This window comes from Lygodium microphyllum, chromosome 17 (assembly GCF_053477565.2).
Source record: "Lygodium microphyllum isolate KBCC chromosome 17, Lygodium_microphyllum_v1.1.10, whole genome shotgun sequence".
Taxonomy (NCBI): Eukaryota; Viridiplantae; Streptophyta; class Polypodiopsida; order Schizaeales; family Lygodiaceae; genus Lygodium; species Lygodium microphyllum.
In genome coordinates this window covers 62,235,147-62,246,613 of record NC_141151.1, presented here as the reverse complement: position 1 = coordinate 62,246,613, position 11,467 = coordinate 62,235,147, and the positions used below count along the sequence as shown (strand labels likewise).

Sequence of the window (11,467 nt, the reverse complement as noted above, 5' to 3'; positions counted from 1 at the left end):
TTAATTTAACACCTCTGGCTCTTGTACAAACTTGATTCGTAAATAGCATGGCTACAGTACAAACAATAGCCAACCTGCTAAGCAGCACCTTTGAAATTTGAGGAATGATAGAAACTACAGATTCACAGGAATAAGGCCTATTCCTTTCACAAGTAAAATGCTATTTTAGATGAATAATGGTGGCTGTAACCCAACCGGGTAGCTTGAAGTGTCATGATTATGTTCAGTCCCTGCAAATGCACCATAGGAACCAAATAAAATAACACATTATGGCATTGGGCATTACACAAGTGGCTCCAAAAGCTGCTCCATTTCAGCTTCAGGATGAGGTGGTGTACTACTGCGCTGTAGAAACAGCGGTGTACCTCTAAACCACTGGTATGGCCAGCACATATTAAATAGTCCTGTGGCAATCCCACTGTCACCTCTGCTCTCAAGTGCATCAAACTGGCTTGTCAATTCTTCAATCCGCTCTCTCAATTCGACAGCACGCTCATCTGCAATTCGAAGTGATCGTTCAGCTGCCTTTTGAGCAGCAATGGCAGCTGTAGCCATTTCTTCTTTAGAACGCAGCTTACCATTGGACTCCTCCAATGACAGCCTCAATTGTTCAATCTGTTTTCTCAAGGTGGATATCTGCTAGTCAATGTACAAAATATGAATGAGACTCTACAGAAAGACATCAGCAACATGTGTAATCAATCATCTTAAGAATTAGATCTCTCTATGAAAAGTAGACTATGAGAGCAAACACATGAAAGACATTGCCAAGACTACTCATTCCTTAAAAAGGCTTCTACATTGTTACACCATCGCAAGTTAGGCTTTTCTACATTCATACTGCATGAACAAAGAAGCTTTTGAAATTTGTATGCCAGAAAGAAACAAGGGTGTTAACTTCAGCTTCTTATATAAAAGAAAACGAGGCACTCCTGATTCATCAGGATTATGTAGCAGTGAAGTGTAAAAACTAGGGCTAAGGCACTCCTGATTCATCAGGACTAAGTAGCAGTGAAGCATAAAAACTAGAACTGACCTCGGACCATCGCAGCAGTAGCACAATATTCAAAGCATTTGGCTGCAACATTAATGTCCTTACTAGTAATCACACAGAAGAGACGACTCAAGAATGTACACAAATCAATTTTGCCCATCACAGGAGATCAACATGGTTTGATACAGCCAGCTGAGGTCACAGGGGAACTTGATTGAGATGTTGCTTTCAAGAACATAGGAACTAACCTCATACACCACAAGTAAACAGCAAAGAAGTACCTAGCATACCAGTTAGAAATGAGCCTTAATGCTATAATTATGTAATGAAAAGAAGTAACACACATGCCCTTGACTGGCATTCTCTTTAGTCTACATATATTTTGCAATTTGTTCCATCCAATACCAGCTTGCTGTTCAGGTTGGACATAGAGCCACAAGGTTTTACTAGCACCTCTGTCATTCTCCAATGAGACACTTAAACCAATGGATTAACCAGCTTGTTGTTAATGTGATGCATGCACAGCTATAAGGGATCCACCCCCCATTGTCGAACCCGTAATTGAAGCAATGCTAAACATTTCTACACACTTACACATTACATGCATGAACTACTAAGCTTATAGATATCAAAGAGAGAGTATAGTGTTAAGTTCAGCTTCTTGTATATCGAACTGCAGAAAACAAGGCACTCCTTGTGATTCATCAGGTTTTTGAGATAATGCCAGAAGCAATCATCAATAAAGCATAAAAACAAGGGCTGGCCTCTGCCACTCCCAACTGTAGCATAAGATTCAAAGCATTTAGCTCACCTTGACTGCAACATTAATGCCCTTACTAGTCATCACCCAGAAGAGGTGACACATGAATGTACAGTACCAATTCTGTGAGTCGCAGGAGATCAAGATGGCTGATAGAACCGGTTGACTCCTTGAGGTTGCAGGAAGAAATTGATTGAGATGTTGCTGTCAAGAACATGGGAGTTGACCTAGTAAACCACACAAATAGACTACAAAGAAGTGCCTCCATACCAGTTAGAGATGAGCCTTAATTCTGTAAGTATGTAATATCAAGTAGCACTCAACCTCTCATACCAGTTAGCCAAAATGAGAACAAGTGACCATACAAGGGCTACCCAAAGAATTTGCATTCTTGCTGAAATTGTGATCAGCTGAGTGCATTACAGTAAGCTGTCATCATACAGTGGTTCAAGTCATGATGATGCTTCACATTCTAACGGTACAAAAAGCAATACGGAAAATGCAATGCCTAATCTTGCAATAGGCACACAGCATGGGCAGCAAGGAGAGAGTGCGGGTTTAGAGCAAGAAGCAGGTCCCTCAAGGTCACAAAATGCTAATGACCAGCAAGGAGATGAAGAATACAATGACCGGTTTGAGGCTCGATTGAGGACAATAGCTAGGATCCTTAGTTCACATGTCTCTTCTATGAAGATATGCTAGGGTTTGCACTGAGAAAACACAACATGTATGGCCAAGGCTGAAACACAAAGACTCGAACAAAGACAAGCAAAACTCAAACCATAAATGCAAAACACAAAACACAAAAACTCAAAACTCAAACACAGAGAAGAAACTCTAAAGTGAATGAATGCTGTGAAATGAATGTAAGAGTGTACAAAATGCCCAAAGGGCAAAGCAATGCAATATCGAAGAGTGACATCCACCGGAAACAGATCCCAAGTGCAATTACCACTAATCTGAGATAAGAGAGTGCTGAATAATGAAGAGCAGCAGACTAGGCACCAAAACACAGCAGTCGAAGGCTGAAATCTAGTAAACGCAGAGTAGACGGCTTGCTAGACAGCAAAAACGCAAGTACTGCAGCAATCACCTGGTGGTAGAGATGGCAGCAGCCTGTCACCTAGTAGCATATACTGAAAAACGCAAGCTAATCAGGTGGTATGATGACATAGCAGATGGAGACCTCCAAACAGCAAGGCAATGGATGAAACCAAGCCGCTTGGGGCTGGATAGTGATGGGCTGCAGTTGATGATGGCTGAAATTTGCACGGTAGGGTGAGAAACCTGCACAAAAGGATGGAGCTGAATGGTGGGAAACCTATCTATTTATAGATGTCAAAGGGTACCCCAAAAAATTAGGTCTTTGGGGGACCACTGAAACTCTCTCGAACCGCATACCAAATTTGCATTTTTCATTAATTAAGCATATTTTAGGGGTATTAAAAAATGCTAATCAATTGTAAAGCATGTTTTAGCTCAACACCCCCTCTTAGGCCCAAAATTGAGCTTAAAAGGGAAGGCTTGCAATGTTTACCCCAAGGCATCGCATCCCATCCCAAAGCAGCCAAGGCACTGGACAAAGGGTGCACATCAGGTGCCCAATAGACTACCAAGACTACAGAGACAATGATTATCTTACCAAGGGAGTTTAAGTAATCACCCAAGAGAGAATAGGGCATCGGACAAAGGGAGCTTATCGACTACACAGTGGCCTACCAAGCCCTACAAAGGCGGATGGAATCACATTGAACTTTTCTTTTTCATTTTCTTTTTCTTTTGGGTGGTGAAAAGTTAATTTTAGGGATAGCGGCAGATAAGTAACAGTGACCCAAAGAATGGGAATAGGAATGGTACACCCAACACATCACAAAACAATACAAGCTAATCCAACCACTCAAGGATGTCGATGGCAAGGGAAAGGTGATAAAGAATCATGGAAAGAAGGATGGTGGTCTAATCTGTCTAAAAAGGAAAAGGCTAAGTGTATGGCCATCATCGCATACGATGAGGTGTGGAAGTGACCCTAGAAGATGTAATATATGTCCTAGGAATAGCTACCTTAAGTGCAATAGGTGAGCCATTAGCAAACCAATCAACTAATCCTTCAATAGTAGTGAAGAAGATAAGCTATTGAGACTATCCACACGCCACATATCCAGTAGCCATTGGGATAGATGGGGCAAATAATGCAGCAACAAGAGGCGTAGCCCCATTGGATTGGATAGTCGGAGTGGAGGCAATCTTCGCAAAAGTCTATTGTGATTTTCTAGGAGAAAGACCCTAGGCCTTTATGCGACACTCTCGTTCATGTTTGCAAAACCTATTTTTCTTAGAAATTTTTTGCCAAAAGGGTCGTGTTTTTTGGTTCCGTCGGAGAAAGTTATATCACCCTTGTTTTGGCTTGCCTTCGCATCTTGCAAGTTCTTACCATTATTGGTTTTTCCTTCCAAAGAAGAGGCAATCAACCCTTGCCCCTCTGAATGGATGTATTTGGAGGACTTCTTATAGACTTGATCGTGCAACCTCACATAACACAAGAAATAGCACTCTAACTCGTAGAAGGTCAGTAATCTAGAAAGTGTGACAATGTGTTAGATAAAATGAAATATTTGTATGGCAAGTTGTTCAAGAAAAACATAACCTGACTTCGAGGAGTCAAAAGTAGCAAATGCAACAAGTAACCGCCAATATTCGGCCAACTTGACTTTCAAATCGTCCCCTTTTTTAATGGAAAACTCTTGAAGCTCAAAATCGAGATTAATACATCAAGTATAGCGGTCAATGAGATGACTCCAACGCTCAGATACGAGAGGAAAATGCTACAACTAAGAGCTAAAATCAGTAAGCAATCCCTGCAGTAACTCAACATTGACTGTGGCATTGTTGGCTCTCCATTGACGGATGTGATCAAGGTGAGCTAATTGAGGGTCCAGCATAGGCTTCAATACCAACAATGGCATCCCAAAGTCCCTAAGATTCAAGCACTTGTTGCATGAAGTTTGACCAAGTTGTGAGATTTAATCCATTAAAATGTATCTTATTCATGAAGGCATTCTTGGTTGTTGCAACAGGGGTGGTAGTACTAGAAGATGAAGAAGGCATGTAATGGGGGTAGAGTGAATAGGAAGGATAGGGTGGGGAGCAGAGTACACTTTGGAAGGAATCTTAAAGTGCCCACCATGCATATGAGAAATGTGCATAGTAGATCCAAATGTGGACATGGGCAAACTAGGGATGGATATGGTAACCACCTAAGGAGCCCATTGTAGAGAGAGAGGGATACGAGGAGTAGAATATGAAAATTCTTACGTAGAAGTGACCCAAGGAATGTGGGACGACTGTCCATAAGCAAAGAATGGAGATCCCTGTGTTTAAAAGGTCGTGTGGGGGGTTTGTGAGTGTCCGAGGGCAGTGAGGGGAATTCTCATCACAACCATCCCAAAGTGGAAGGATGTGGTAAAGTGGAGCTATGTGGAAGATACAATGTTAAAGGGTAGCTTTTCCCTTAACGATGTATGAAGAGGTGGAGTGATTGGAGAGTAGGTAGATGGTGGAATGAAGAAAGAGAGTGTTAGGAGCAAAGATGAAGATCCAAACCCTGGTGGACTTTGAGTGAAAGTGGAATGTAATCCAAGATGTTGGAATGAAGAAGTGAGTAGATCAGAATGTGGAGAAGATAACGATGGGATGGGAGGGAGTTGAGAAGTGTGGTTTACGTGCTCAAGTGAAACAGATGGTAGAGATATACCTAATGAAGGATGTCTGCTTCGAGATCCTCCCCTATTAAAGTTAACATACTCGAAACCATCCGGATCTTGCACACCAAAAGAAGAAATAGAAAAGGGTGTTAGCTCATATGACTCAAAAGGGTTATACGAACCTGATGCAAATCCTGATTGTGATGAAGGAGATGGATCGCCAGATGCTCCGAATGTCGTGGTCTCTCCAAGATGAGGAAGATGGAGAATCTCACCAATCAGTCCAAGCGGAATAGTAGCACTCACTGGAGGAGTGTAATCTGAAGGTATGTCTACCTCCTCCTCAAGAATATAATGCCTTCTCAGAGCCTCTAATGATGGAGAAACCTGACAGAGCATATCATATGATCCAAAGAAGAAGGTGCCTGAGACATTATGAGGTCAGAATCACGTCATGTGTGAATCTCGTACAAAGACTAGCCTCCACAATCACCATAGGATACTCTTTAGAAGAGCACCGGCTCTGAGTGTGAAGATATGCTAGGGTTTGCAAACACTGGGAAAACACAGCATGTACGACCAAGACTAAAACACAAAGACTTGGACAAAGACAAGTAAAACTCAAACCCTAAACGCAAAATGCAAAATGCAAAACACAAAATGCAAAAACTCAAAACTCAAAACATAGAGACAAATACAAAGAAAAGACACTCTGAAGTGAATTACTGTTGTGAAAGAAATGTAAGAGTGTACAGAATGCCCAAGGGCGAAGCAATGCAATGTCAGAGAGTGACGTCCACTGGAGATGGATCCCAAGTGCAATAACCACTAGTCAGAGATGAGAGAGTGCTGAATAATAAAGGGTAGCACACTAGTCACCAAAACATAGCAGTCAAAGGCTAAAATCTAATAAACACAGTAGTGTACTACCAAAGGAAGGCTGAAAACTGACAACCCAAGGCAACAAACTGTTAGGCGACAATAGAAGAGGTGTTTCCTGATGTAGACGGCTTGCTGGACAGAAAAACACAAGTACTGCAGCAATCGCCCAGTGGGAGAGGTGGCAGCAGCCTTGCTTAGCAGCAGACGCTGAAAACGCAAGCAGATTAGGTGCTATGATGGTGCAGCAAATGAAGACCTCCAAATAGCAAGGCGATAGCTGAAACCAAGCCACCTAGGGCTAGATACTGATGGGAGTAAAGCATGTTTTAGCTTGATATCTTCAACTCCTTGAAGAAAGACTACAAGGGCAAGAAGAAGATATCATCCTCTAGAGCTTCCGAGCAGTAGGAAGCTCCCAACGAAAAGCCATTGCAACATTAGAATACACCAAATGTTAGTGATGAACAAAAGCAACTTGTGCCAATGGGGCAAGATATGCAAAGGCAAGGCCATCTTGGTAGTGCCAGTCCATCGGTTTTTGGACAACACGACATGCCTGCTAATATAGGGTATGCATGATACTTTGGTGGTGGAACTATACTCGATGCAATGGCTAGTCAAGGGCCGCATATTGGGATGTGGTACAAATCCATATGGTATGCAACAATCAATGCATGGAATGCAAGGCCCGATGTATCTAAGTACGGCAAGTGGAATGTAGAACCCTTTGTATTACAATTTTGACATGATGCCTAGGGCACAATTTGGCATGTATAGCAATGCATCTGCACCTCCTAATGTGTATGGGACTCGAGGAATGAAGGCTTATCATGCAAATGCTTTGTATGGTGCTGCTCATAATGCAAATGTAGCAAATGCATCCTTTTTGCAACCACTAATTTTTTAGAATTTGATACCAAAGGGGCAAACAAAGGACTAATGAGAGTGGTAAAGGGGTGAAGTTTGAGACCATCAATAGTGCACAAGATAGATTGAAAGTGTTGACTTTCATTCAATAGTTTGATGCAGCCTACTTTAGAGGTAATTGCACTGAATCCTCTAAGATCCAAAAGGCAACCATATTTTTAAAAGGAAATGCATTACATTGATGGTCCACACTTTTGATGCAAGGTAGAGCACCGTCAGCGTGGGTACAATTCAAGCAATCAGTTGCTTCTAATTGGTTGACGAGTACCGCTGAAGTGGATATTATGTCTGCTTGCAACAAGTTGGATGCATCACAATGCAAGAAAGAAGTTTTGGGAGGCATTATTGCCGATCATTTCTTATTGAGCTTCCCCCCCCCCCCCCCTCCCCTTTTGAGACAAATTGACAAATATTGTTGTGGGCTGCCCAAGGAAATCGGGGATTTTTGTATTAAGAACACCATGACCAACATGTTACAACTCATTGAGATGGCATGTACAACCAATGCTTTCTTGCTACATAAGAAGCCTTCGAACTTCAATGACAGAGAAGAGAAGCTGTCCAAGAAGGTTTCCAAGGCTGAGAAAAAAATGGATCTGAAAAAAACGTTGAAAGAGGCATAAATAGCAAGAAAATGAAGATTAGAGGTAAAGTTTCTAGGTGTCACGGAGAAATGAAATTTTAAGATGCTTTAATCTTGCCGGTAACATTTGGTTAAGATATTAATCAAATGTGCAAGGTTGTTTAGCACATTTGATGCATATGGCAATTATTTCATGTAATAAGCCAAGGACCCCGAGAATGCATGGGGTGCCAAAGGCAAAAGTTGTAATAAGTTATGTCTAAGAGATACTAGGTGGTACCCAATGTCAAATTTGGGCCTAGACAAATTTATTGGCCACTAATATCAATGGATAACATTAGAGACTAGGCATTAATTAATTAATTAATTAATGCTAGTCTAAGGGTCAATAACTGCTCAGGGATACTTCAAAGACAAATTGGCCTAGCCAATTTAATTCTTGGTTGGTGAATTGACTTTTTGAGCACTAGAATAATTATTAAATTAATATTCTGAAAATTAATTTAATAAGTTGGATAATGTTGAAAAATGGAATTAGAAGGCTACCACTTGGCAAAACTTACCCATGCAAGTGGAAAAAACGTTAGGGGTTAATGGAAGTCTATTCTAGCCATTGTAAAAGAGGAGGCTATTAGAGAGCAAGGAGATCCTACTAATGTAATTTGCAGCCACCATGGACCAATCCTATAGTAAGTGATAGCAATTTGGAGCCTTACAGAAATAGGTGAGCAGCAGCCGAAGCTCCTTCTAGTGCAATTTGACAGCATACAAGAGGAGGCAGCAGTCCTGGTGGTCCTAAGCTGATGGTGACAAGTTCCATGGCTGTTTGAGCAACATAGCAGTAGTTTTCCAGTATTTCTTGCAATGAAACTCTAAAATTTCTCTCTACAACATTCTCTCTCATTCCCCAGCCATCTCTTAAGTTATCTTAATATTTTCCAACAATTTAAACCATCAAAGAAAGAGATTTCAATCGATCTCTGATGTAAACCCCAATTTACAGCAAAAATTAGGGTTTTGATAGCTACCTCGAGATTCATGCTCAATATTGAGGGCTAAGACTTGAATTCCAGCAGTTGAAATTGAGGAATTTCAAGGAGATTGGAGAGGCCAGCCAACCAAAATTATATGGGGCTGAATTTATCTTTCAAGGAGCAATGTGAAGACCAATCCCCTAGTAAACCAAGGAGTAAATTGGTTTGGAGGCTTACTAGTCAATTTTGATAGTAAGAGGCACTCGGATTAGCAAAGGAAATTGTACTCCTTCCATCTGCAATATAAGATAAAGAAATACTGCAAGGGGCACCAATTTTGGGGTCGATATGGTGTCCAATGTCCAAGGTTAAAGTAGTAAAGTGTGCATTTTCAGTTTACTTGAATTTTATGCTTATTGTAATTAGTACTTAATCAAGTTATTTACTACCCTATCCGAGGAGGAAGGCTCGTTTCACTAGGAGATACTTGTTTTGTTGTTTTGGAGCCATCACCAGTTGCCACATCATTAGCTTGATCAAGTTTTTTGTAAAGTGTCCGACTATGAAGCCCTCAACAACACGATTTAGTGGTCCATTGAGAAACTTTTCAAAGCAACGTTGCCCGGTACTCCTTAGAATGACATGGAGTTTGTTGCCTAGACTCTCCCGAGTCCACTTCACAATGGAAGGTTCCGCCCATAACCCATAAGGATCAACCTAAATATGGGTCCCTAGAGTAAGTTAAGGTCATCTAATAGCTCATCTAGCATCGGCCTTTGAGCCATTGCATTCGCAAGTCAACTCAAACCGAAGCACATTAACATTGCACTTGGTTCATAGTGAGTGAGAAACGGGGAGGGCAATACCCCTCTACCTATTAAATATAGTCTTAACTCCTATTCCCCTAAAACAGCATTGATCGATATCTAAGACAACACACTAAGTAGTCAAGCATCTGGCCTTTTCCTAATTCTAGTACCTTCTAGAAAACTCTTGGCTCATTGAGACCACTCCTCCATAAGACGGAACCTCGAGGTTTCGCTCTCTCGTTTCTCTAAATAGTGTGTTTTAATTATTTAATTATCCTAACATATTTATATTCAACATATAAAATTGTCTTTTTTAATTAACCCTTTAGAACACTAGATTCATTCACATAATTTATTGTCACAAACACAAAGACATTGTCAAACAATCCTTGAAAGTAGTTGCAAACAATGTATATTTATCCCGCACCTTCTCCAAGGTGCAATGCCAACCCAACATTCCATCCCTTAATTTGGGACTCGTGTCCAACTCTCATGGCACACGATCCACCAATCCACACTTACCTAGCATCAAGGCCTTCTAGGAAGTCCATCCTAGGCTCGTAAAGGTTAGGCCAGTCCTCGACAAGACCCAAGGGATTTACAACCAGAGCCCTCAAGCACCCTTGTCATCTCTTAGCCTAACATCCTCCCTATGAAGAGACCTCTTGTATTTGAGAACGGTCCTTAGTCTCCATCGCAGTCAAACTAGCCCCTTGGTGAACGGCTCCCACCACTAACATTTGGGTTTTGAGGGGGGGGGGGAGGGGGGGGGGGGGGGTGTTTTGGGGGGTTGTTTTAGTCAAGAACTAGAAATCCACCTATGAAGGCAAAAGAACTTTTGTACAAGTATACAACCAAGACAATGAGCCTATCAACTAGGAAAACATTTCTTTTCAACCAAGCAATCACTTGAATATCCATATGAGTCAACCAACTTATCTTGGCTTGGGAGACCATCTCTTTCTCAAAACAATCAACCTTTTTTTTTAAAATACAAATTTAACAACCCAAAACAATGTCCTTTGAATACTTCACAAGGAGGGGTAGCGGCTTGATCCGACGACAACAACTGATTTCATCTTTGTTTTTTTCCTTTTTAAAGAAAAAAAATCAAAGGTTTAGTTTCAAACTCCCTTCCTCCCCATCCCCCTCTGCATGCAAGCTCAAAAACATCACAATTTTGCTATTCTGCACCTTCCTTTTCCCTTTGACGCTAACCTAGCTTCATACTACTATGTCTACTACTACCAAACACCTTTGGAGACTACCTATCACATGGATCCATCAAAGTACAACACTCTTTCCAACTCTCTAGCCCAATCCTTGGACACGGGAGTTCAAGGTTTAATATTCTTCATGCATAGTGTATTTGCTGCATTGAGCATCATATTATATTCACCATTCATACATTAACATTCACTATGTTCATTGTCTTTGAGTTACCCTAACCCTAATTGTGTTTCTTTATCAATCCGTGTTTGTCATACAATTGTGTTGTATTTCTATGTTAGAGCATTTCTACATGGTATTAGAGCTAGGTACTCTTTGAAGAAACATAGGCCCTTGATCAAGGCTCTTCTCAGAAGTAACAACTATAGAAGGGAAGATGAGTTCGAACACTTCTTCACCACTTCAGATTCCCAAGCCAAACACATCAAAAAACAAACGAGAGTGGGTCTCACAACTTGCTTCGCAAGGATCCAATATGGCCGAAAAAGACATCAAACTATCATAGAGTCCCCAGACCTTATGAGATCACACATTTGAGCATACAAGAGTGAGATATGCAAAATTAAGCTTTTTTTTGTTCAAACAATATGCATGTGTGCAACAATTC

At 41.1% G+C, this 11,467-nt stretch overlaps 1 protein-coding gene across 1 annotated transcript in view; it reads right to left on the bottom strand.

Annotated features, from left to right (window-relative positions):
• The window catches only part of LOC148021959 (uncharacterized), a 51,282-nt gene continuing 39,815 nt past the window's right edge, over window positions 1-11,467 (bottom strand). Inside the window, exon 5 of the mRNA XM_087697499.1 lies at window positions 1-636. Coding sequence (XP_087553625.1) covers window positions 283-636 — 354 coding nt within the window. The 3' untranslated portion in view covers window positions 1-282. The remainder of the gene's footprint in view (window positions 637-11,467) is intronic.